This window comes from Serinus canaria, chromosome 1, assembly GCF_022539315.1.
Source record: "Serinus canaria isolate serCan28SL12 chromosome 1, serCan2020, whole genome shotgun sequence".
NCBI classification, from domain to species: Eukaryota; Metazoa; Chordata; class Aves; order Passeriformes; family Fringillidae; genus Serinus; species Serinus canaria.
The window spans coordinates 83347395-83375325 of record NC_066313.1 but is presented as its reverse complement, the minus strand read 5'-3'; the positions used below and the strand labels follow the sequence as shown (position 1 = coordinate 83375325).

The 27931-nt window shown below is 38.4% G+C and overlaps 1 protein-coding gene across 1 annotated transcript in view; it reads left to right on the top strand.

Annotated features, from left to right (window-relative positions):
• The window catches only part of VWA3B (von Willebrand factor A domain containing 3B), a 60577-nt gene that overhangs the window by 4920 nt on the left and 27726 nt on the right, over positions 1-27931 (top strand). Inside the window, 10 exon segments of the mRNA XM_050979831.1 lie at positions 1105-1199; positions 3513-3763; positions 5996-6155; positions 11735-11904; positions 13790-13914; positions 20415-20531; positions 22198-22391; positions 23013-23167; positions 24914-25052; positions 26558-26689. Of these exon segments, the coding sequence (XP_050835788.1) occupies positions 1105-1199; positions 3513-3763; positions 5996-6155; positions 11735-11904; positions 13790-13914; positions 20415-20531; positions 22198-22391; positions 23013-23167; positions 24914-25052; positions 26558-26689 (1538 nt within the window).

Sequence of the window (27931 nt, the reverse complement as noted above, 5' to 3'; positions counted from 1 at the left end):
TCCAGTTTTAAGGAAAAATTTAAATTTAATTAGAATTCAGTCTGCTTTTCATGCAAAGTCAGACTATAGAAAAATGATCCTTTGCAGTTATCTGACAGCTGGAGGGGAAGAGTTTGCTAATAATTATTAACCACTGCCATAATGGTGCTTTGCAGAGCATGGTAATATATTCTTTTCTTTGAACAGCTTGCTGCCTGAGAAGTAGGAATTGTAATGTATTGCCATAGTTGTAGGTTGCATAATTTAAGGTTTTGGCTGGCTTGTGTCCATGGGGCATTCAAAGATCACCTGTGCAATTCCTGATATCTTGTATGCTGCAGATGAAGGAGAAGCTGTTAAGCAGGGTTAAAGTTGTTACAGTGTTAGGAGCAGAGTGTACTAGCTTGGCAGGGCAGCATGGTGTACAGATAACTGCTTTATGACGTTAACTATTCCCACCCCTAATGTTTTCCTATCAGTGGAGATCCTGGAAAAGATTTCTAGCTACTGAAAGTGCAGAGTGCACCCTTTTCCTTAGATGCACTCACTACTGCACCCATTAAATTGTGTAAGAGAACAGCATTATCTGTACCAGATTTTGTATTTGGTTTGACAGACAAATATTTGCAAGTCCTCTTGTGAGATTGCCCAAACCTCACAACAATTAAAGTCCTGTGTAGCTTTTTGGCCTATAAGTAATTAGAGGTGGGTTTTTTTCCTCACTTCTGGCTAAAGTGGGAGGAAGCAGCAAAAGCAGGGCTGCTCTATGGGAGGAAAATGAACCAGGAGCCAAAAGGGACTGCAGCCCAGGCAGTGCCCTCACTGAACAGGATACAGTCCTGCAGCAGGGCGAGGTAATTAACCAAGTCTAGGGTCCAGCCAAGGATGCAGCCAAGGACAGCAGAAGATGCAGCCAGAGGTTGAAAGCTTCAGGGCCCCATCATAGACATAATCAGAAAATAAAACAAAAACAGAATTAGAATTTCTCTCAAGTTTCTTGATGTCAAGAGCTCAATACTGATGCAAGTGCCTCACACATGGATGACATACACATCAGCCTGAAAAATACCTGTTTGAAGTAGTTCTGATGATTAGCAACATGATATTTTGTAAATTTTACTGTAGATTATGTGACCACCTTGGGGAAACCTGTGGCTTCTCGATATGCAGATGGTTTGTTTCCTCAGTACAAGAGAGCACAAGATGGCAGCGTGTATAATGTAAGTGTGGCTGACTTTTGGTACCTTCCCAATGCACTTAGAAGTTATCACTGTAGCAGAATGATGAAACTAAAATGCTATCCTATGACAAAAAAATACTTTTATTCCTTGTGAGAACTTTATCTTTTGATAATTTTTTCTTCTGTTTTGTCAAACTGTTAGTGATAACTATCAGTGGTAGAAGAGATATTTTTTTTCCTTTCTAAGTCTTAGTCTCTCGCCTTGGTGCAGCATTGCAGTAAATCTTCTCCAGACATGATTGCAGTTTCTAAGCAACATCTACCCTGTCTTGAAAGAGGGAACTCTTAAAGAGAAGATGTCAGAACCAGTTAAAAAAAATAAAATTGTAGTCAATAAAACAAATGGGGACACTGAAATAAGAAGACATAATGCACTGTCATTGCCAATGCAAAGCAGTGCTTTGCTTAGTGCCAGCAGGTCACAAAAGGCTCAGCCTTTTCTACAGACAGCTAGCTGGATCTCTGCCCAGGCTCATGTTCTAAGGAATGTCTTAGCAACAGCTGCTGGCAACCCTATTGTTAAGAGGATGGATTCTGATTGAGGAGATGTGCCTATGAGTGTGGAAGGGAGAGAGTTAATTTATAAAAGATTTTACAAAAGCAAGTGGCTTGTCATTTTTTTTCTGATGACTAGAGTCACTTCTGATGTCACAATGCTTAAAAATGGGTAAAGAACCATTTCAGGGAGCCGTTCCCCCTAATTTTTTTCTCATTAATTCAGTATGAAATATCTACATAAAGTCTTTTAATCTTAGGACAGCAGGAAAGGCATTTTGCTACTATATAATATCCTAAAGATCTCCTTTAAGATATTGAGTACAATATTGTATACAGTCACTACCAGCTTAGAGGAAGCCATTCAAAACAGAGTAGGTTTTGAGAAGAGCTGGTGGGATGAACTACAGTGGAGTGATGATCTTATAAGAGGGCTTGGTTGATGCTGAAATGTAAGCCTGAAAGAAGACAGAGGAAGGGTAGTATTAGTGCCCTTGAATGTGACAGAAAGGCAAATTGCAGGGATAGGGAGAAGCTGTCGTTTTCTCTGCTAAAAAGCATGCTAGTCCAAAAGTGAATGGGTATGAACTGAATGAAGAAAATTAGGCTGGACAGTCAGAAGTTTCCTGGCCCTCAGAGAAATGGAAATCTGCACTTGCTTACTACACGTGGGGCAGTATTCTAAGAAAACTGCTTTATTTTAAGATGGAGTTTGGTCGGTGTAGTGCCATAAACTTCTTTGTATGAATCTGAGTGTCATAGGAGGAAGCTGGATTTCTAAGTGCTCCTTCCCAGGCTGACATTCCTTTGGCAGACTGCCTGAGACTTCTGTATCTGGGAGGCACATTACAGGGCCTGAGCTGATATTAAAGAACAAAGAAAAAACAAATGAGAGGGAGAAGAGTGCAGACTGACACACAAAATATCTTCTCCCTGAGAAATGTTCTTGTTTAAAAACATTTGCATTTCCAAGGTTTTGTACTTAGTCCTGGAAAGGAAGTTAGAAGTAGAAGGCAGCAAGTAAATCAGCTCACGTGGGCCAGAGATATTGGGGAAATCTCTGGTGCATTTTTAGACTCACAGGCTGTGGTAAATGTGTATACACTTGATCATAGGGAGGATGTGCTGGTTTTAATATTAATACTGAATCTAGACTTGACTTTACTGAAAAGATATGGTAAGTTTTAGTTGTTGATTGCAGTTAGTTGAACTAAATTTGCCCAAGCACCTACCCACAAATAGTTAATCTGTAATTCTGGGCATTGTTAGTTGAATAATAGTACAAATAAGAAACATTTTACGTTTTCCTTTCAAATGTTAAAGACAATGTGGAGATTGAAGTGCCCTAGAACCAAACCGTATGCTGCCTTGTATTGCTGTAAAAATTTTTTTAAAAGCCAGAGTTCTAGTCTGAGAAGGTACAAAGTTTCTGTGTCCTCGTTTGTTCACCCATCTGCTCTGCAGCCCTTTCTACATCCTAGCCTGTGTTCAGCTCATTCTAATTGCTCCAGTTTTGAGACAGACAAGTCAGACAACCCACTGGCACTGTCCCATGCCCACATAAAAAGATTATGAAAAGCAATTAGGACAAAATGCAGCGCCTTTTCTTTATAGCTTAGATGCATTTGTCAAGTATTTGCTCTTGAAACAGTGGAGGGAAAATGGCTTGTTTTCACTGCTACCTTAGCTGGCATATCTGACACTTAAAAACTAGCTATGCAGCTGTGCTAAGCTTGGGGCTGCATTTGTATTATTTGTTTTGATGTTCAATTTCCTTCTCTCCCTTATTTGAATAAAGCTGACAGCCAAAAAAGAACTGATTCTTCATTTTGTGGATTGTCTAATGGGAGCTATTGAGCTATATAAGCAGCGAATGGAATGGTTAACCAGTGAGAGCCGGCAGATATTTGGAGTGATTCAAGAACAGTGCATTGTCATTGTGTTGGATTTTGGCACTGCAGCTCCAACTGAATTTGATCTATGTCGGGATGCACTTTCCATGGTGCTTGTGGAACAGGTGATACAAATTTCCAGATTCAACCTCATTCGGTAAGCAGAAAGAATCAGAATCAAGAATGGTTTGGGTTGGAAGGCACTTTTAAAGGTGATCTCATCCAACACCCCTGCAAATGGGCAGGGATACCTTCCACTACACCAAGTTGCTCAAAGCCACATCCAACCTGACCTTGAATGTTTCCAAGAATGAGGCATCTCCCACCTCTCTGGGCAACCTGCTCATGTGTTTGAGTATCCTCATTTAAAAAAGTTCTTCATTTTGTCTAGTATGAATATAGGTTCTTTTAGTTTAAAACCATCACTCCTTGTCATACTGCTACAGGCCTACTAAATAGACTCTCCCCATTTTTCTCCTGAGTCCCTTCAAGTACTGAAAGGCCACAATCGGGTCTCCCCAGGCTGGACAAAAATTCCATGTTGGCTCATTGTTGGAGAATGAAAAGGAGTTGCATGTTATACATGTTTGGATAAGGCACTTTCTGCACTGGAAATTGTTGTGGTTCATGTCATGCTAATATCTGTAGATTTCCCGCCAATTTTCACCCATAGCCGTGCTGAACTTGCCACTTCTGTGTAACAGAAGACTGCTGTTACCCTGAAGAACAGATAAAGTGTAACAGAACACAAATACTGACACATCTACAAAATCAGAAGGATTTGCAACTGCAGTAATGCCCTTCAGATATTGCAGTATTAGTGAAACACTGAGGCTCTGTCTGACCACCTATTGCATTATTGTGTCTTTAGACATTACAGGTTTCTGCCTTGCAGCTAAATGTGTACTCCCCCAAGTGCCGTAGGCACAGGCATAGCCATTAGTATTTCTGTAGATTTCCATGGTCACAGAAATCAGTAGCAGCACTAGGAAACAATAGTAGATTTCCATAACAAAAGAAGATTTCCAAGCGCTTGTTCCCTAAGAGGAATAAATTATTTGCATTTAGTTAGAAGAACAGAAGCAGCAATTCAAATTTTACCTAGCTGCAAAAATTCTCATACAGGCATGAGAGTTTGCATGTGTAAGCTTGGGTTTGGATAGATGAGTGGAAAAAATGATGCATGAATTAGTTAATATAATTTTAAAATTGGCTCCACAATGTTAACTTGCAATTATATGGTCATTCTTAATGTTATTTTACACAGGCATTCTCTTACAGGTTTGATTCAGGTGCCCTATCTTAATTCTCTAGATTCTGATACTACAGAGATTTGGAAAGGAGAATAATAAAATCACAGAAAGGTTTGGGTTGGAAGGGACATTATAGACCATCTACTTCCAAGCCCCCTGCCATGGGCAGGGACATCTTCCACTAGACCAGGTTTCTCAAAGCCCCATTCGGCCTTCCATGGATGGGGAATTCACAGCTTCTCAGGGCAAGCTGTTGAAAATGTAGCTATTTTCCGAAAAATGTATTTTCTGAAGCAGATAGCTTCCACAGTTTTTGAGAACAGAGAACTTTTTCTTTAAAAATGAACTACAAAGCCAAGTCAAAATTGAAACAAAAATTATGTTCATCAATTTGTTTGTTTTTGCAGGAGGGAAACAAAAGACAATATAGCATATAAATTACTACTTTGAAAGAATCTTGGGTAATATATTTGTCTTTTAGATTTGCAGGAAACTCTTCAAAATAGTTCTTGATGGAATGTCACAGGTACTGGAACCAGTTGGTTTTATAGTTCCTTTCTGCCTTTTTATGTACAAGTGCACAGGTAAAAGTGCTGATTGGCTCTGTACTTCTGTTGTTCCATTAAGACTGCAGTGTTTTGTCAATTAAAATACCAAAAAGCCTAGCATCACAAATTTTATTTTTGGTGGCTAGATAAAGGTCAGCTGTACTACCAAAAAAAGTGTCAGTTAAACTGCTCTGAAAGCTGCTCTGACACCAGTATCATGAAGCAAGTTGTGGAACAAGACCTGTAGAATACACTTTTCTTTTTCATATTTTAAAAACCTGATTGAGTTTTTATTATAAGAAGAGCTATGAATCAGGAACTCTTTTTAAAAAATACCCTATCTCCTCTGATACTACTTTGGAAACAGTTGTGTCAAAAAAAAAAAATCTCTTGTAAAATTGCAGTGTTTTTCTAATGGTTTTATTTTTTTCTCTGCTTCCTTTATTGCAAATCTCGATTTAGTATCTGTGGTATACTGTAATTCTTATTTAAGAATATAAAAGAATTGTAACAATAGCAGAGCTCCACTCTCTTTTTTTGCCAGCATGATTCTCACTGTTTCTGATTTATAGTTAATCTCATTTTCAGGGCTGCTCAGGATCTTATGAAGTGGCAGCAGAAATGCACTCCTGTGTCTGAGTGTACTGTAAAGTCTGCAGTTAGATGGCTCTGGAAGCTGGAGCATATGACAGCTGTCAGCCACACCAGCTCTGCCGAAGCTCTGCTGGAAGCCATGGCTGATGAAGCGGTAAGCTCATGCATCTTTTCAGAAGCCCAAGTAAATCCAAGAATGTTCAGTGCTAGGCTGGGGGCTGTGATTTGCCCTGATCAATGCTGCAAAGATAAATATTCATGACAGCATTTGGAAAGGATTTTTTTTCCCCTCAAGTGTAGCTCCATATATGCCTAATGATTGTCTTTTTATGTAAATATACTGTATTTTGAATACAGAAACTTGTTTATTTTCTTTTCTAGAGTATACAGAATAAATAACATTCAGTCATTAAGGGAAAGAGAAACCATCTTCACTTCCACTTTGTTTGCCATATACGTTTTTCACAGCTTCAGGTTTATGAAAAAATTTCTAGTATCAACATTATTGAAGGCAGGGAAACCATTTTAATTTTGTTGTGTATCCAACTTGCTCATGAAAAGTTATATTTAAAATTCAAAATAGTGAGTACAGAGATTTATGGAAGTATTAGCTTATGGTAGGACTACACAAATCCTTTTTCATCAGCCAGGTGATAGCTAGACTTTCTCCCAGGACAGAGACAAAGTATGCACAGTTATTCCTGCAATTAAATACTGTTCATTTTTAAAAGTACCCTATTACTTTATTAATTAAAATAGAGTCACAAGAAATGAAACATGTGCCATATTTGAGCTAGTAACTTAAAACTTGGGTTTTTAAAGAGATATTTTATGACATTTCCTTAAAATATATATTGTTTCAGTTTTCTAACACATGAATTTAATGGAAAATTTGGCCTACTGTCCGTGGGGTAGATTCATTGGTTTTCACTGCTATTAACATCCATCCCTGTGCACAGATCCAATCCTAACTCATGTAAATCTCTTCTGGAACATTGTTTGAGGGAGAAGGTAAATTTTGCTTCAGTTACCTTCTGGTTCCCAGTTTCTGTTGGATTCTCTTACAGATGAGCCTTGATGTTTGGAAACTAATATTTAAAAGGAACTGAGTAAGGAACAAATTGTTCACCAGTAAGATTTTTTAATGAATGCTTTTTTAAATGCTGCCTTCATTTATTTTATTAGCATTTTCAATTTGCAGTATTAATACTGAATTTCCTGATGAGTAACTAAAAAATTGTACTTAGATTTTAGCATTGTCTGGAGGAAAAAAGTCTTGTTGGACCTTGTGGGTCTCTGTTTGAATAAACAGAAATTAAAATCTGTCAGGCAATAAAACATGTATTATTATTTCTCCAGATATTGGTGGGCCAGTAGGCAATCTGAGGGAGTCAATTGTGGCAGGTGCTCAACATAAAATAAATTTCAATTTCTCCTAAACAGAGTCATTATCATTCATAAGTGACAGTTCACTTAAGATCAATGTTCACTGTTGTGCAGACAGGGGATACCCCATTCAATCCTTGAGAAGACTTGTCTGCTTACTGAGCAGTCATGAGTAACTCTTTCCTAAGAACTGGCTTCATCCACAGAAGAGTTGTTCCAAAACAACAGGTTTGGTTTTTTTTGGTTGGTTTTTTCCCCTAGTCATGGCTCTTCTTGTCATTTCTTCAGCTGGTCTTTTCTTTCCATTTGTGGTGATTCCTTAGATTTCCTTTCCTTATGACCTGTAAATCCCAAGCTCAAGATCAGTCTGCTGTAATGTTGCAATCCTTTGAGCTCTACCTGCCACAACTGCCTCCGGTTCTGTACAGGTGCCACTCCATGAAGTGTGGATAACTCATCCAAAACACCTCCCCACCAAGATCAAGACTGTGAAGAACTGTTCACATTGTTCTCCTTTCTGTTCTTATATGATGTTTGCTTGCTTGCTTAAATGTATAAATTACAACTTTCAAAATATGAAGGACTCACTTGAAAGGCTTTAACCTTTCCCCACTAGCCTATGAGGAACATTTCCTTTGTGGTATGTTGTTGCTGGGTTTGTAGTTAAGTAGAATGAATTATCTGTGGTTCATAATTTTTAAAAATTTTCTTCTGGGGGGTTGATTCTTTTTATCTATGCCAAATAAATGCCAGCATTTTGAAAGTTGCAGAGGCAGGCAGTGAATCCCTTGAAGAAAGTGAGAAAATTTCTATTCCTGTTGAATATCAAGTTTATGAATTAATGGCAGTCCTAGAGGGGAGGGAGAGAAGATGTGAATCTGAAGGAACACAGGGAAAAATTGTTGTGCAAATATGCATGCATACCTCTGAGCCAGGAGCCTCCTCAACAAAAGCAGTAGGAACATGGTGATTTTTAAGGACTGAGTCTCATCTAGGAGACCTGTGTGCAGCCTCAGATAGCTTTTTAGCTGGAGGAGTCAGTTGGGAAACTTTGTAAAACTGAACTAAAACACAGATAGGTGCAAGAGTTCTTTCTTTTTGTTTCTGTATACCTTTTTCTAAAGCTAATAAGTATTTTGTTTATCTTGTACTTTAATAAAATACATACATTATCTCTTTACCTTTAGTATTTGTCTAGAATTACCAGTGATGCTAGGACACCTGGTCCTGCTTGCTCCCAAATAAGTGGAGTCTGTAACTATGGCCCCTGCCTTCCACATGGAGTGTCTGGCTCCTCAGCAAGATCCAAGAGAAGTTCAAGATGACATGGTGCTGCTTCATTAATTTGTCTGATCCCGCCTGAAATCGGGTTGCTGCTTAGGAGAGACATCTTCCAGTGTTGAGGAAGGTGCCAAAAGGTCCATGAGGGAGGACACTTGAAATGCAGAAATTATTCAGGGAGCTAGAATACAAATCAGTATCCGAGGCAATAGTGGAAATGTATGAGCACACTTGTAGGTGATATTGAATTTGCATACTACATTGCTTTACTACATAAAATTATGTGAATGCAGAGATATTTCCTCAGTGCCATCCCAGACTCAAATAGTTGTCTTTTGTGGTGCACATCCTAGGATTCATATTTACAGAATAGAGAATATTCATATTCATAGAATCATAGAGTCACAGAATTGTTTGGGTCAGAAGAGACCTTAAACACTGTTTACTTCCAACACCCCTGCCATGGGCGTGGATACTTTTCACTAGACCAGGCAGTTCAAAGCCCCATTTAACCTGGCCTTGAACACTTCCTGGGATGGGGCATTCCTAACTTCTTTGGACAATTGTTCCCGGTGCCTTACACCCTCATAGTGAAGAATTTCTTCCTTGCATCTAATCTAAGTCTACCATCCTTCAGTTTAAGGCCATTCTTCCTTGTCCTTATGGAAAGTCTCTCTCCAGCTTTAGGTCCTGGAAGGTGCTATAAAGTCTCCCCAGAGCCTTCTTTTCTATGGCAGAACAGCCCCAGTTCTGCCACAGAAAGTCTCTCAGTCTATCTTCATAGGAAAGGTACTTCAGCCTTGTGATCATCTTTGTGGCTCTCCTCTGGACTCACTCCAGCAAATCCATGCCTTCTTATGCTGGGGGTCCGAGAGCTGGACACAGTGCTCCAGGAAATGCTTTATAGGTGTAGAGTAGAGGGACAGACACACCTCCCTTGCCTTGTTGGCCATACTGATTTTGATGCAGCCTTGGGTACAGTTAGATTTCTGGGATGCAAGTGCACATTGCTGGGTCATATTGAACTTCTCATCAACCAATACCCCCAAGTCCTTCTCTGTAGAGCTGCTCTCAATCCATTCTCCACCCAGCCTGTGTTTGAACTTGGGATTGCCCTTACGCAGGAGCAGGACCTTGCACTTGGCCTTGTACTTCATGAGGTTCCCTTGGTTCCACGTCTCAAGGCTGTCCAGGACCCTCTGGATGGCATCCCTTCCCTCCAGGGTATCAGACACCACTTAGCTTGATGGTGTTGGCAAACTTGCTGAAGGTACAGTCAGTCCCACTGCCCTTGTCACCAACAGAGATGTTAAAAAACACCAATCCCCATGGTGACCCCTCCAGGAGCCCCATGGACATTCCACTTGGACATCAAGCAGTTTACCCCGACTCTTGGAGTGCAACATCCAGTCAGTTCCTTATCCACAGAGTTGTCCACCCACCAAATCCACATTTCTTCAATTTAGAGACAAGGGTGTTGTGCAGGACAGTGTAAAAAGCTTGACAGAAGTCCAGGTAGGTGAGATCAGTAGCCCCATTGTAGAAGGTTATCAAATTGTCAGACGTGGTTTGCCTTTAGTGAAGCCATGTTGGCTTCTTATTTTTCCTGTGCCTTAGTATAGTTTCAAGGATGATCCGGTCCATACTGGGCTCAGAGGTGAGTATATTCAAATGCATTTTTTCAGTTAAACAATGATTTATCAGGTATTTATCAGCTGGTATGTACCATGATATATATGTGATATACTGCACATATTGTCTTGAAAGTCATCATGGGATAGCTGTTTGTTACATTGATTTTTAATGATAGTGAAAGTTCAAGAAGCATACTCACCATGAGGATCATTACATATATAAGTGCAGTAACATAAAATCCCTCATAATGTAATATTCAAGCAATAACTAAAGGACATTTTTTCAGCTTCTCTCACTTCTTGTAATAACATTTTCAGAATATAAGTGTGTGTGGTTATAGTAAACCCACCAAGTTCCCTCTGCCTTGGGAAGTATAAAAAATACAAATAATCTGTGAATACCAGCAATACCATTCAAATAAACACAGAATCACAGAATATGCTAGGTTGGCAAGCACCCACAGCATCATTGAACCCAACTTCTGGCCCTGCACAGGAGTTGGGTTCAATGATAGAATTGAACCCAAGAATCATACCACCTGCTGAGAATGTTGTCCAAATGCTTCTTGAACTTTGTCAGGCTTGGTGCTGTGACCCCTATTACAATGCCCAGCCACCATCTGTGTAAAAAATTTTTCTAATATCCAACCTAAACCTTCCCTCAAACAGCTTCATGCCATTCCCTCACTGGTCACCATGGAGAAGGAATCAATGCCTACCCCTCTTCTTCCCCTCATGAGGAAGTTGTAGACTGCCATGAGGTCTCCCCTTAGTCTCCTCTTCTCCAGGCTGAACAGACCAGGTTCTCAGACACTCCTCATACAGCTTCCTGTTAAAACCCATCTTTTTTTGCTCTCTCTTGCATGCTTTCCAATAGTTTCGTGTCTTTCTTATATTGTGGTGACCAAAACTGCACACAGTATTCAAGGTGAGGTTGCACTAGTGCAGAGCAGAATGAGAAAATCACCTCCCTTGATTGCCATCTTTCCTAACCTCAGAATACATGCTGCCAGTAAAACTGTCTGGTAAAAGTTCCTACTTTTCAGCCCTGGCAAGGCACCAACATAGCATGTCTCTTGATAAAAGTGGCATATGGCACAGAGCCTTTTTCTGACTAATGATGCAGTTGTCCTTCCTTACTCCTCTCTTTGGCTTCAGATAATATCTGTGGAAAGAGGCTCGCATTGGGTAGAATCAGAGCCAGGGACTGTGGCATAGGTTCTTGTCTCACTTGAGGAAATTTTGTGTGGCCTTCTCTTGAATTACTAGCATAAATGAGAGGAAGAACCAAAGGTCTGAAAATCTTATAGCCCAAGTAATGCATCAGTTTTACCAAATTTTCCTACTAAGGACAGGACAGTGCTTGAATAAGTATCAGACATTTATGTAAAACAATGTCTTCCAATTACCTTTATTTTCTGTTTAATGACAGGTTGAAGCTGTTTATTACTTTGCTGTGGGGGATGTTCCAGTGGACACAAAGCAGCTACTCCTTGAGACAGTTTCAGATGTCTCCTGTCCAGTCAACATGGTGTCTTTCAATGCTAGGGAAGATGAAACTATTATTTTTCTGAAGGAGTTGAGCCACTTGGCCTCTGGCAGGTATGACAAAGAAGGACAGTAAGGATGACAGTATTCATGAAGTTCTTTGCTGTTAGAAATGATATTGGGACATACCTTAGTATAATTCATGAGGAAAATGAGACAAAGCCATTTAGTAAGTGATCTGGGGATATGGAAATAGTCTTAAGATATATGACTAGAATGCAGGCCCTACTTAAAAAGTCCAGCTTTTTTTCTGCATATGTTCTCACTGGCTTGCAGAAAGGCTATTCCCTTTTTGCGCCCAAAATAATCTGCCATCTGCCTCTCTCTTGAAGTCTGAAAAAAAATGTTCAGGGGAAATGGTCACAACATAAACTGAAATAAGTTTTTGTTGTATTGCTTTGTACTAATGTACAAAGCATTATGTTGCTATCCACAAGCACCAGAAAAAGATCTAGAGTTTTGTTGGGTCAAGTGCTGTAGAGACAAGTACTGAAAAGGAGATGTCTGTCCTAAATGAACAGCTCATGGAATAAGAGAAAAATGATGGAGTGTTATTCTTCAAGCCTGGTTGTGTGGAAAAGCAATTCTGTAACATGCTCTCTAGCATCCTTTTGGTATGGTTGGTGGAAATTAATATATTCCACATGGCTTTTTGTCTGCTTTATCCTGGGAATCAGTCATGTGGTGAGAATCAGCCTTTAGTAGAAATGGATAACCAACTTAAATCTTGATTCTGCTATTCAAAATAAGAAAACAAATGAACAAATACAAAACCCACAAGACCAAACTCATGCTCAACAGCAAGAAGGCAGTAGGAGTCAGTAGGTGTTTCTCTGCTTAACAGAAGTCACCATACAGTTTCAGACTTGTGAAATTGCTGCTAGCTTTTTCTGTTTCACTGTTGTTTGTGCAAGAGTGGGAAGCCCTCCAACAGTAGAAATTTCCCAAATGACAGCAGAGCAATTGGAAAGATGGCAGCTGCTTAGCTCTTTTATAGCCATCTGTGTTTAGAAATAGCTTTTAGGAGATGGGAGCCTCTGCCAAAAACAAGACTGGGAAAGTGTTATGTTTGCTCTGGTCAGATGCGTGTTTAAAATTATTGTGGTCATTTAGAAACATGGTACCTCTATGGTACCAGGTACATTGCCAGTCACCATCCCTCATTTTCTTTTGGCAGTGTTTATACCTTCATTATTAAAGGAAAGTGAGTATTTCTTGTATGGTATAGACAGAGGCAGAAAGGATTGTGGCAGGGAGCTGAGAGGAGTTTTTTTATTTGATACTATTCTCACTGTCGTCTTTTTGCATTAATCTAGCTTTTGTGCAAAGACTTACAGGGCTTGTTAATAACTTGCTGGTGGATAGTTGCCCAACAACTGTATATAAGTTTGTAAGCTTTCCCACAGGAACAGCCAAGTTCATGGGATTTTCATGCCTTGAACCTGTTTCTAGTGTACTTCTGTTTTAGAAATGCATCTTTTTCCTGCTCTGAGAGCTTCTCTGTTATGACAATGAGGATAAATGAAGTCTGTTTGTCATCCTGATTTGTATGTCCATAATGAAATAAATGTTCCTGCTAGGCTTTCAACTGGGAGGATAATCTGATAAAAAGGTGTTAGTGTCATCTCAGACATCTCAAATTACATGCCTGCTCAGCCTCCTAAAAGCATTAATTAAAAATAGATTTCCAGGAAATTGAAGAGTAAGGTGCTTTGCAGTTAGTAATATCAAAAAGAATGAATATTCTACATGAGAAGACTTCAGAAAGTACATAAATATATATAAAAAGCTTCAAAATATTATTCTTAATTAATATAATGTTATTGGAGTTGAAGCTTTAGAAATAATTCTGTAGTTGTGTGTGTGAAAAACGTCTCTTTAAAATTAGAGAAATATTTATGTATTTTGTGTACTGGTTGAAACTCATTTTGTATTACAGATTCCATGCTTTTGCTGAGAAGAATAACTGTAGAGATGCTACTGGACCTGCACTAAAATATGAAGAGGATGGAAAAGGATTAATTGCCCAGAACTCTGGAAAAGTGAAAGGGAGAATGCCACTAGGTAGACAATATAAACCCCAAGATTACACTGATATTATCAGCAACATGTCAGAATAGAAATGTAGTTTAGGAACTTGATGAGTGTAAAATCAAAAGAAACCTGTAGGTGTGGGTGGGGTGAGGACAGGACTGCTCTGGAATTGGAAATTCTCTGTGTGGGAAGGAGAGGGCAAGGAAAAGAGAAAAATGAAGAGAGTAGAGGATGTGCATGCAAGAATGAAAAAAAAGTGAAAAAAATGGAGAAGATAATTTATTTAGCAATATGAAGAATGGTACTTGTGTGCTTATGCCAGTGACCTTGTGGAAATGTATGGAGAAATGGTTAAAAGGAAGAGGAAGAGTGTGGCAGACCATATGATGCAACAACCAACATCTATATAGGCCTAGTTCAGCAGTAATATAAGAGGATTAAATCAGCATGAGGTTGCCTTGCTTGTCCCAAGAATTTGTCACAAAGACAGGCAAAAAGCACGGTAAAGTGACCGTAGGGAAGGAAGTGCAAAGCGGTGATGGGAGGATTGATAGAAAAAATACCAGGAGGAAACAACCAAAATAAACCGTTTCACTGGTGGGTGGAGCTGGGCAGAAAGCTCAATGTGTTTCATATTAGTCACAGTGCTACTTCCTCTGGGTAAGTGTTCAGTGGGGGACTGGACTGTGGTTTCAGCCAGGGAGGAGAGGGGCTTGTGATGTGAAGTGAGACTTTGTGTGTCAAATCTGATGAAGACAGGAGAGTAAAAAAAAAAAAAAAATTCTTTTAGGCATCAGGAATCATAAGATGTCTTTTAGTTTAGTGGCTCAACATACCTACCACCTACTCTCCCTTTTTGCTGGGGGCATTAGTGTTGCCCCAAAGGTAGAACAATGTTATCCTCTTCTCACTGTTAGGGAATGTGTGGAAGGTGGACTTGAAGTCTCATGTAAAGCTGTTTGTCAGTCTTGCACTGACTGGCCCATATTTGGGTTGTAATCAAGTTTCTTGCATACTAACCTATCCTTTACTAGGACCATGATTATAACAGCACAAGAGAAAGAACCATTGTGGGGGCCAGAAATAAAGGAGTGAGGTATCACCTGCTTTTTTGAGTTGTGAAAGGACACTCATGGCTCACCCATGCAGAGTTTAGAAACCAACAGCAGAGTCTGCTTCAAAATGCTCTTGTTTCATTCTAATGCAGAACACTATAATGATTGCCTTCAGTCTGCTGTGAGTGCTTTCTTGCTGTACCACATTTGGGGGTGTGCATGGGGGGAGCTGCCTCCCTATTCCCCTGGGGCAGTCAGCCTGTTTCAATAGATGAGTCTAGAGCTCCTATATGACTGAAATTACTTCCTCACCACTGTTTCTAAAGCTGAAAGCTGAATAGCTTTAATCACTCAAAAGGGCAGTAATCCCCTTGAAGTGCATTGTCAGTTGTGTCTTATTGCTATTATGGAGTAGAATTTACACATTAAAAAGGAACACAATTAGCTTTCTGCATTTACTGGGTCTTACAAGCAAAGCCATGACATCACTGGCAGCCAATTGGAGTGTTTCAGTCATATGCAGAATCTTAAGTCCTTTCAGAAAAGAAAACACATTGAAGACATTATTCTGGTCTGTGTCTGATTTCTCTTGTTTCAGAGACTCCTTCAAGGGCGTAGTAATAAGGCAATAAAAACAAAAGTGTCGATTACTCACTAATGGGCTCTGAAACTGGTTCTTGGATATGTGGCATAAACTATGCAAGGAAATAAATAGAGAATGAACCACAGATTTAATCCTCCAAATGTGGTGTTTCTAAAAACTAAAAGGAGGCACAGGAATATTTTGATTATGTTCTTTTTTTGCACCACAAATGCAACAGCTAGAGGCTGAAACTCATAACCATGTTATATGGACTGGAAATGCTGTTTTAACGACATCTGATAGTTTCTGGCTATCCACTGAATATTAGCATTTTGCAAATACTGGATATCTTTATGTTGATTTCTTTTCATCTGCTTAACAAAATAAGTCAGAACTATTTAAAATTTTAGATAAGAGCTCAATTCTCTCCTCTTTTGCATCTTGAGTAGACATTTAGAAAGCAAGTGTGATAAACTGACAATTTTTGACACTCATTTTGAGTGGGTGCTCAAGATCAAAACAGGTGTAACTCATTAAAGAATTAGGGTCCTTTTGCTGGCAGCTTCAGATTTTCTTCTGGCAGAGAAATGCTTTTACATAAAGCCTTATTTCACCAATGTGATTATATCTCCTCATCCAGCACTAATTTTCCTGTTATCACTTCTGCCTACATTCTTTGTGTAGTTTATTCATCTGCAAAAAGCTGTAGAACTAAGCAATCTTGTTATGTAGTTAAAATTATAAGTGGAAAGGAGGTGACATTTAAGTTGGAAGTCGAAGACATAGAGGGCAAGGAATGGTGGAAGCTGTGGAGAAAAGACGTCTTTCTGAAAAAGGGCACATTTGTGTCATCTGCTTGGAGTAGCAGGGCGGTAAGTGCTACATAGTGCTTGAAAAGCAACAGTGCTTTGAACTAGATCCTAAAATGAATAGAGGGTCCTCGGTGGCTGACATAGAAACAGTAAATTTCTGTGTAGTGGTTTCTGTGTGGTGGAATAGATGAGCTGGCAAGTGTAGAGAAAATGCAAATGGACTGAAATCAGGATTTTACTGATGTGATAAATCCAAAGTGTCTGACCTCCTTGTGAACAATGTAAGGCTCTGTTCTTCGGTGTGCTTGATTTTTCACTTTTAGGGAAATTTGGTAGGGAATATTTCAGGTTGTTTTGTGTAAAAAAGAAACAGTAAGAGCGTCATTTGTCTGTATGACGTTGAAGTCAATGAACTCTGCGCTGTTTATGTACACTGACATGGGAAAGATTGAACCCTCCCTTTGGAGAGCCAGAATAATGACTGAAGAGTAGCTACTTTTCCTAGGAGCTGTAGCAAAGATCATTGCCTCTGCTTTTTTCTTGCATGTGCTTTGTCTAGTTTTAGCAGCCTAACCTTGGCCTGGCAAATCTCTTTGCTAATGTGTAGAGAATGATGCAGATAGCTGTTCTGTGATACCACGTGGGATACAAAGTTCATTTGCTTTGTCCATTTGCCCAGTGGAAAGGAGGTAGGATTGGGCTGCAGTGAGTTTCAGTGCTGTTTGACCTGGCAGGTATGCAGGTAAAAGCTGTGGACTACCCTCTTACGCTTCTTTGTGCCTTCATTCATCCCCCTCTAAGTGGAGATTTTTAAAATCAATGCTAAAGGGTATATTGCTGTGTTCTGCTGCCACGTGGAGGCTGAGAAAGGGACTGGCAGTGAAGAAAATCAATTTCCCCGTCTTCCCTTGCCAGCAAAGTCATTTTTAGATAGATCTTATTTCATTATATTTGGATTTACTTGCTTCCACTGTTTAAGTCAGATATTCAGACAATTAAGAAACACTTCTGTTTTCCATTATTTGCTTTTGTATTGGTATTTACTTCCTGTTTCAAAGATATTGTAGGTATTTTGGACATTTTGTAGGTTTTTGGGGTTTTTTTGGGGGGGTTTGGGATTTTTTTTTTGGTTTTTTTTTTTTCAAAGCAGGATTTTTTCATTAGCAATATGGAAATCAGATTGGTTACAGTGACTTGTAAAACCGGGTGAGTTTGTTTGTGGGGAGGTATGTGTGGAAAAGCTGCTTCTTTTGAGATTGTTTGCCAGTTAAATAACTGGGAAATGGAAATGAGGGCAGTTATGAGTTTCCGTGTACACATGCAAGTGTGGTTGTGTTTTTGCTTAGGTCTAACATCTTGCTTCTCAGTTTGTGAGTGTCAGCAAAATGCTTCTGCCCCTTGCCCCAGGCTCTCCCCACAGCCTTCCTCATCCTCTTCCTCTTTCCTAGGCCCTCCCTTCTCCAGAGCAGAAACGCCTTTACCTGCAGGCAGGGCACTCCTGGAACATTACCCAGGATGAGGTGCTCTCCAGGGTCAGGATGGCTTTGGGGAGAGCCAAGGGAAAGTGTCTGCACTTGGCCCAGGCTGGACATGTGCAGCAGGGTGGTCAGGCCAGTCCCCTCGTGTGTGACAGGTGGCAACCCTTCTGCCATTGCAGTGGGGTGGGTTTTGAATGACCTCTGGGGTGTCCCCAGAGGTCTGGCTCTTACGCTACCACCCAGAGCAGCTGGGAAAGTGCTCCATGGTAGGGGGAACCAGGAGGGTCCTTTCTCTCCCTGAATAAAGTAATTTTTTAAGACAAGATTATTCCTGGGACATGGGTGCCTGAAAGTGTACAAGAGACAGCGCCTTGGAGTGGTTTTGAACTGTACCCTCCAGAGGGGTGACTTTCTTTGCTTAGTGGTCCCCAAAAAATGGCACATCTGGGGTGTGAGCAGAGGGAATTTAAACAAAGTGATGTTTCATGCTTTCTTGGTCATCTCCCAGAGATGTGCTTTGAGACCCACATACAGAAGATGCTGTGCCTTGCACATAGGTTTTAATTTTGGGGTTCCATTTTGAATGACACAGGCCACTCCTTAGCTTGAGGGGAAAAGAGGCTGAGGGAGAGGTGCAGTTGAGCTTCCTGGGTAGAGAGAGAAAGCTGCTATGGATATCACTGCTTGCAAGCTTCTCTCCCAGTTGAATCCAGGAAAAGTGTTGTTGGAAAAAAGGTTTTAAGCAGCTGGAATTTTACAATGTGCAGTTCTTGGTGCCTGCATTTGTCCTGTGTAGCAAATGACATCAAGCACACTTGTTTTGAAAGGCAAGCATAAATGAGGAAAAAATATCTTCTCATGTAATACCAATTCAATTCACCTATCTTAATGGGGACATTAAGATAGGTGATTGTAACAACAATCCTGTAAAACTTAAACATCAGCCTAAGGGGAAATGAAGCAACACAATGATATAATTGTTATTGATTTAGAGGTAGTTAAGTTTCTTTAAATATTTCTTTAAATATTTTCAAATTATTAAAAGTATTTTAAAATGTTAACAGATTCATAAAATTAAATCTGGATGACAGTAATTGACAGCTTGTGGAGGATATCCAGATTTATTTGGAAACAGCACCACTGGAATTGCATTCTTAATGGCCTTAAACTTAGAACTATGTTCATGTGTGGTGTGAATGCATGTGTTTGCATTTCTGGGGAGAGATTGCTTATAAAATAAAAGCTGAATTCTTTCTCAAATATTTGAAGGGAATATTATTATTAAGTTTAACAGGTAATGATTACAGGCTGAGGGGTTTTTTTCCTCCCTTTTTTGTTTTATGTTGTGGAATGATCTGCCTTACTGAAGCTTTTTGTGATTTAGGTAATGTTGATCTTTGTCCTAATGGCTGCAACAGATGTTTTGAAATGCAGGAAGGTCCCAGGAGATGGCAGTGTACAATAGCACAATTCAAAATATTTGTTGGAAACTGAAAGCATTTCACAATTAAAATTGAGTTATTATTTGTATAACTTTTATTATTTTTAGTATTAGTATTATTTCTTTCAGAAAGTTTATGAAAGAACTGGCAGCCTGCTTTAGTAGATGAATTTTCATATCTTATCTTTCATACAGTGAACCATCACTGAATATTAGCTGAACCACTGGCTGGTAAGATATAGTTTGCCTTCTTCAGCATTTTTATGTGCAATTCATTAATAGGTTGTGATCTGCAATAGTTTGTAACCTGTATTTGTGGTTAGGATAGCTGACGATTCAGTTTCTTTTAGATTTTTACTGTAACACTGCACACAGTTTCTCTGCATTGTCCAACATTGCAGTTTAAACTCTGAGAGTAACTTACTTTAACACATTTTTAATAGCAATCCTACTGCTTAGGTATACAAGGTGTCTCAATTTTCGTAGTTTATTTTATGAAATAAATAAATATTTTATTATTTTCATCAAGAAAGACATATCTCTTGAAATTGAGAAAGCCTTGTCTCAATTCCAGCTTTGGATCTTTCTAATTATTTTTGAAAATATAGCCTGGTAGTAAATTATTTTTTGTTACATTTTTTTATGACTGTTGAAGATTGTTGGGAGGAAAATAAATTTATCTTTAGCAAAATTTCATTAGATAGTCATCAGGGAAAGAAGATTTAAATAAAATAAATTATGTACTTTAGGATATGGAAAGAGTCAAAATTGCTTTCTCTTTAAAATGTCAAAAAATGGGTTTAGACTTTGGAACCAAGTTTTGCAATGAAGTCCAGGGGGCAACAAGTGAATTCCATTGTGATTTTTCCTTATTATTTTCCGAGAGTGTTAAAATGTATTTGCTTCCACTGTGGGAACAATCTGTGGCCAACTTTGGAGGTTTGCTTCAATATAGGAAACACCTCTCATACCCTGGAGCCAGGTTTGAGCCCTTTTTTTGAAGTCTGTCAGGGAGCAGCATTTGTCATTGCAACTGGACCTCAAGAAAACAAGGTTATATGGCTAGATCTGGGTATACCAATGACTTTTTTGGGATTGAGGAGTTACAAAGAGCTGAAATTGTATAAAAATGTGAAGTTCTATTTATTATTTCTCTTGCAGTAGCTGGTGTCTGTGAAGATGTGTTTTTGATCTGGAAGGAGCTGGAGGAAGCCAGGAGTACAGTGAGACAAGTTCAGGAAATGTTGTCAGAATCTGACCAGTCTGCTTCTCAAGATGGTATCATTTATGTTTCTTTCAAGACAGCTACCATTGCATTAATGATCAACATCTTTTTGTGAACAGTTTTGACTGCACATCAATTTGGAGAGGATTTTCTCCAAAATGTCTGTATACAGGGTATAGCACCTATATGTCTATATTGCACTATACTAGTTATCTAAACTTAGGATTAAAATATTAAAAACTTAAAACTTTCCAATACAAATCTCTTTTTACTGTGGCTTAAACTTTACCAGCTCAGGCTGAAACACACGATTTTTAGTTTACCAGTGACTAGGTTTAGAAGTTACCTGGATTTTAGGATATGGAAATTATTTGGGTTTTTTTTTGTGATCTCTTCCTGTCTGCCTGAACCAGTAAATCTTCCATTTGTTCTACACAGTGCTGGGGAAATACCTTCCCTCTCCTATGACAGTCTTCTTGGGATAACCTCCAACCTGGTAGCTAGTTCATTCCGCATAAAGGGAAGAAGCAGAGGGGTTGCATTTTTGTCAAGGGCAAAGATCTGAAAACAATTCAGAATAAGCACTCTGACAACTCCTGTCTTAAGAAACATACAGGAACACCTACATTTGTTCATTCAACCCATAGTTTCTGGAATTATGTCTGGCCTAGAACATGACTCGTATGTTGTTCTGTGCATATTGATTGGATTGAGCCCTGTTGGAGACAAGCGTAGCTGGTTTCTGAAGTTCTGTTCTGGAAGGCTTTAACAAGGGACAGTGAGAAGCTACTCAGTCCTGCAAAAATGGAGATGCTCTATGTAAAGCATGTGGAAGAAAGAAAACAAAAGCAAAGTTTTCCACATGAACAGGATCTGATTGTGGACCTGCCCTGATGTTGGTGGATCTCTGTGTGTGTAAGGGCAGTAGATGCCTACATAGGTTTATTTACAGGCTCAGGATCTCACTAGTGTGGTTACTGTAGCTGCATCTAAACTGAGTAGACATTTATACCACCTTGGTTCACCGAAATTAAAGTGTAATAAAATAAATTCACCCTGCTATGGGACCCATTGCCTTGTCATTTGGTCTAGGTGTGGTTTATTGGGATAGTGATGAGTCAGTGGAGAATCCTGTATCCTATGATTTTATCTGTCTTATCTGTATACTATACTGGTGTCCAGAGTTGTGCAGTGCCCTACCTTAAGATAGTCCTTAGAAAATTTGTGAAACAATATGACATTGTAGTTTGCCTTTTACTTTAAATAGCCATCTCTGAACAGATTAAGGTTACGGTCTTGGCTGTATTTTCAATTATATCTTCTGTTGTTTCATTTTCTCAAATGAATCTCCTTGAAGTTAGACATCTTATTCAGGATTACTTTCTGGCCATTTTGTAATTCAGCTACTAAGAAAATTTGTTTTATATGTTGATCCTCTCACTATTTATTGTCTTTGCTCCCTGTCTTCTGGTGGCTTTTTTTTTTTTCCACTTTCAAAGAAATTTGTTGCAGCGAGTTTTCTGATAAGAAAAAACCCTACAGCCAAAGTACAGACTATTAAAAATCACTCAGAAATATCTGTTCGCTCCAGTGCTGTCAGAACAAGTGGAACAAGTTTGAAAATTTTGATTCTAGTATCAGTCTGTTTTTCAAAGTAGCTTTTCCAAAATAAACCATGTTATATAGGAGATTTTGTTTGTTTATATTCTTTATTGGCAGACAAAGGTGATCATCCATTATCAAAACATATAACTAATGAATATTTGACTTCTGAGAAGTGGTTGCAGAAGTATGGCCTGAAAGCTCAGAAGCTTACCCTGTATGATGCACTTGCTGATAGTGTTTTTCACCATGTAGATGGGCCTGTTGACATAAACACTAAACCAGAGGATGAATGTTCACAAACTGATGCTGTGAGTATTGTTCATTTTCCCTCATGTCCTATGAGTTGTTTGTTTTTCTTTTAAATCTTGAAAACTTGGTTGATGGATAAATTGATAATATAGTGTATGACATTGTTGTTTTGTATTTTTTGTTAAAATCAGATTATTAATTATTGAGACAGAATAACAATGTCTCAAAGGGCTTTTTGAGAATGACTGCTTTAAGGACTTCTTGCTGGTTCACATACATTCTAAAAAGAAAAATCAGGACTGGCTTAATCAATGCCTTGCTTTTCTTGTATTTCTGTGGGGTGGGGCAGTTTCTTCTTATCTTTAGAGGATGTGTTGGTCTCAGATGCTGCAGTGTCCTCTAGTTCCTTAAGAAAATTTGGATTAATTTGTCTTCTATTTGTTTTTCTCATGCTTTTCTATTAACCGTTTGGTAAGCTTCTGTTTTTTACTAGCTGCAAGAATAAAACCACTTTCTATTGAATCTTTTTAGGAGCAAATTCTATGAAGACCATATCCCATGTTTATTTCTAGTCCTGTTCATGTGAAACAAGCATGTATCTTTGAAGTTTGTTCCCCAGATATTAAAGGCACTGCAAAATAATATGTTTTCCACATGAAATGTGTTTTTCTTTTTTGTAGGAGACAAAGAGGAAGATAATTCATGCAAGATACTGTGACAAGTTTGTACATACCCTCTGGAAAGATGGATCTGTAGTTCATGTTTATGTTACTACAGAAAAGTATAAGCAGTATGAAGAGAAAATGAGGAAAGCTCTCAGACAAGTGGAAGGAAGGTTTGTGTTCTTTCACATAAAATCAGTTTGATCACTTTAAATGAGCGTTGAAAAGTTTGACATTTACTGTCATAATAAGTTGAAGTGGTTGGTAAACTGACAGCAGCAGTACTAAGCCAGAAGTCTATTTAAATCAGAATCTTGTATGTTGGGTGTCTTAGTAGCTATAGAAGAAAACTGATGAAGATTTTGTACTTTTGTTCTCCTTCTGAAACACAGGTGTGAAACTGAAACACAGGTGTGAAAGTCACTCTGCACATTTTTGAATTACTGCTAAAAGTGCCAAAAAAGTATTGGGACTATAAGGTGGCAGACGACTTCAAAAATCATCAATAAAACTTAGTAAACATTCATCCTGTGTACCTAGGATCCCCTGTGACACCAAGAGGCACAGCTAGGCTTGTGCCTGTACTGATAGTGGATATCTGCCCTTTTGTAATTTTGTGTTGAAGACAAGTTTGAACAGTCTAGATCAGAGTCAGTAATGTACATGATCGCAAGTTCACTGCTCAAACTAGCAGTGTAATTTACATTTCTGCAGCCATATGGACACTCAAGTTTTGTATGACATCTACAAAATGTCTGAGGAAAACCTATTGTAGGATAGAAAAAAAATAAGTTGCCCTCTGGTTTGTATATTAGGACCACAAGATGCCTCATTGAAAAAAGAAGGATGTGAACCTTTACTTTATTGGTGAATTCTTCATTTTATTTCTCCTTCCCTACCACAAATATAACAATCTTTATACAACAATATTTAGCAAGGTCAAACAGAGTTGTATTATTCCTTCTAGTTTATCTTCATCTTACTATATTTAGGATAACATTTATATACTATCAAAGGAAAATTTGTGCTAAGCAGTTTTGGTGAGTATAAATTTTTGAAATCCAAGTCAAGATTGCTGTTTTGAATGTTTCATCTGAATGTTAAGAAGTCTTGGTAGACCTCATCAAACACTTTGGGTGAAATAACTAAAGACAAAGTACATATCAGTAGCTACTGTAGCAGTATCCTTATATTTCCATGTTATAATTTTTCCAAAACCTTCTGTGGAGATGAATATTTTTCCCAGGGCCTTGATGTTCCATGTGTTAAATGTCTCTGTTTCAGTGTAGATAAGTATTTTATGACTCTCAAGGGAAATCAGGTTTGGACTTGCTGCATCCATAACTGAGGAAATGTTCTTGTGCAGAGCAGTATGTATGCATGTATTTAACTGGCTGGCACATTCTAGTCCATTTTCAAATGTAAATCAAACTCTGTATTTAAGGCTCAAGGTCCACAAACCAACGAAGCATCTGTGTTATATTAAGGCTCTTTGAAGTGCTTAAGTTCCTTGGAGAAGAGATCCTCAAGTGGTTTCCTGAGAAGGGAGCCACAGTAATATAGGCTTAAATGGTTTACTGAGATGAGTCTGAAAAACAGATACAGGGACCATAGTTATATCACTTGTTACATGTTGCTTCCGTGTTGGATTTCCCAGCCCAAACTACCTGATAACTGACTTTAGAAAGGTGCTGTATTGTTTTCTATTGAAATAAAAACTAATAGAAACTAAAAATGTCTTGTGATGTAGGGACAGGGGACTGATTCATCAAGGGCTTCTGACAGTGACTACTAACAGGTCCTTTGGGAAAGAGAATAAGAAGTACAGCAGTGACAAAAAGATCCTACCGTTCAGATTCTGATACATAGAGCTCAAAAGATGTTACAGAACAGGTTTTAATTTTTTTTTCCTCCTCCAGGATTAAGTGGCTTCAACAAGGAAGCAGAGGGCTTTTTGGGAACGTGTTTGAAGATGATATCTATATTCTTATTGATACATCCCAGTCTATGAACAACAAGCTGCCACTAGTGAAGGAAAAAATATTTCAGCTAATGCAGGTATGATAAAGAGATGACTCTGAAGGCTGAGGAACACTTTAGAGTAAACTGATCTTTTCTGGATAGTTGTTACTCTACTTTTTATTTTTAAAAAGTTTTTTGAAAACAGCAGCTCTCTAAAAATATTTAGATTTTTCTTCATGTGCTCATTTTTTAGCTAAGAATTTATATTTTGCCCCCATTTATAGAGCTATTTGAAAAAAGCAAGAGAAAACATTAAAAATTAAAAATGCTTAAGTCATTCTTTCCCTCAAGCCACCTCATTTCTAAAAAAAAGAAAAGCAAACTAAAAAACAAACAACAAGAACACAAAAAGCCAAACCGAAAACAAGCTATGCAATGAAAGGCCTTTTGGTGTTTTCATTTTCGCTTTTAAGCAGTGTCATCCAATTCCATTGACTTGTTGTGATTTGTAATGTGTGTTCTAGATTCACTTTCTTGCTTCTACAATAGAGGGTGTAGAATGTTTTGGACTTCTTGCATCTTACAGTGACTCAGAACTTTGTACAGGGACTGGCAAAGTACAGGAGTACCTCAAAAGCTGTGAGTGCTGAGAGACACACCTAAGGATCGTCTTGCCTAGGGTTAGAGGTCTACAATGATGTCACCTAAGCTTACATTAATATTTCAGAGACATGATTAATTTTAAATTTCTTTAGTCCTAGGAGAAGTAACTGAGATGAAAATTCAGTCTGGCATTGATGGCAATCATTTGTAGGACTAAAAAAAATGAAACTATGACAGAAAGCTTTTTGAGCTAAGTGCTCAAGTCATAGGACACAGGATCTTGTGGTCTTCTAAGCAGATCAGCACTAGAAATATATTAGATACTATGCCAGAAGGTTTCACAGGAGGCTGCACAAAAATTATGATGAAAGGGAAGCAAAGACTTCAGGCTCTAAAGTCTTGCTTGCACAAATTTTCCCTATCTTATAACTTCTGTCCAATAGTAGCTTCAGCAAATTTTTTATTTTCTCCTGCTGTCCTAGTTCTCCTTGCCAGTGTTCTTTATATGATTCTTGTTCTCCTCCTCTAAATGATATCTTACTTTCTTTCTGATTTCAATTTCCTCTGGTAAGCAGTGATAATCTCTTTCTTACACCACTGATCATATCCGGTTTCATCTCTCTCTTTCAGGCCCTCCTGCACATTTGCTGTTTAAATTGTTTGAGAAATATGAGTATAGAGATTTACTTTGGGAATTTAAAGCAATCTTAATAGTTGCAAGCAATAAATGTCTCTGGCTTTGTATGTCTCTCTGGACACAATATCTTTTAATATTATTACAATAATCATATTAAAAATATAAACATAATTTAAACATAATTTAATGTGATTGTAATAATCATAATAAAATATAAACATATTTTAATATGTTACAATAATTTATTGCAACCATATAATTAATTCTATAATAGTTTAAATAATTGCTATTACTCAGTATTTCAGGATACAAGTATTCTTTCTTTTAATAGTAGGTAAAATTCAGATGCTGTCTCTTGCAGGAACAACTGAGATACAGGAAGAGATTTAACTTTGTGAAATTTAGTGCCCAAGCAGTGGCATGGCAAGAGAAACTTGTTGAAGTTAATGAGGAAAATTTGCAAGATGCTTGGCTTTGGATAAAAGGGCTTGAGGTAATATGGCAGCTAACTATTACAAAGAGTGCTTGTTTAAAGTTGTCTATGTTTCTCCACTTTCTGTATGGCTGGGGTGATTTTGCACAGACTGTCTTTGACTTGAGTAAGCTGACAATATAGATGATGGATAAAATTAAGTAGATCTGAATACAATGTGTTTCTCAGGTATAATAATCCTTTAACAATGGGCCTGTTTAGGAAATCATATTAATTCAACTTGCAGCCTGCTGTGTTTAGCAGCCAAGGTGTGAGCATTGACCAATTTGAATTCTGTAGGAATCCTGCAATCACTCAGACTCTGTTTTTAAATTTGTCATTCTTGCTGCAGGGCTGTTGCATGGATGAGAGGTGTTGCTGGCTAACTTACTGCTCAGAGGTGATACAGGAGACCAAAGCCAGCAAATTGGAGAAGCAGTTCTAGTCCCTTTTGGTGGATAGACAGCTAACTTTAGGAGCCATAGAAACATGAGAACAAACATACTCAAACCAAACATCTTTCTACCCAATATTCTCTCTCTGACCGTGGCCAAAGTCGGAGTGCTTTTCAAAACAAAGCACAAGTGTTTGTAGTCAGTCACAGTCATCCACCAGATTGTAACTATCAGCAGCTTTAGGACCATTAAATGTGGACAGCAATGTAATGAACACAGAACTAAAAATCAGTCATGCAAAGTTATAGATACATCCCACATTATGGGGGATGTATCTATAACTTTGGATTATAGATCCAAAGTTTTCTAGCACAAACCCCCATGTTCATGTAATAAAACTCCTCAGCATTATGACAGCTCTTCTTCAGCCTTAATATGAAATTCCTGGGGGATGAGGGAATTGGGTAAGCAACATAATACCTCTGAGACTACAAAGCAAGATCAATAACTTGGTATTCTCAGAAAACACTAACAGACCAACACACAGAGAAAAGGAAGTATATGTGGCCTCCCTGAGCAGCTGAACACCTGTAACTGAGCTCATTTAGCCTTATTTTGCTGCCCTCCTTGAGGCTTGAAAACTTGTCTCTGTTTAAGTCATGTATGTTGTACAGCATCATGAAAGTTCAATAATACTTTGAACTACCATGTTTTGATACCATCTTGTACATGCATTAGTGAATGGCCTTTTCCATCATTATTCATAAAAGTATGAATTTTTGATTATAAATGTCATTCTAAGTTCAGATCTAGATATTGAAATAGAATAGGAAATGGCACAAGAACAGGCTGAACAGGCTGAAGCATT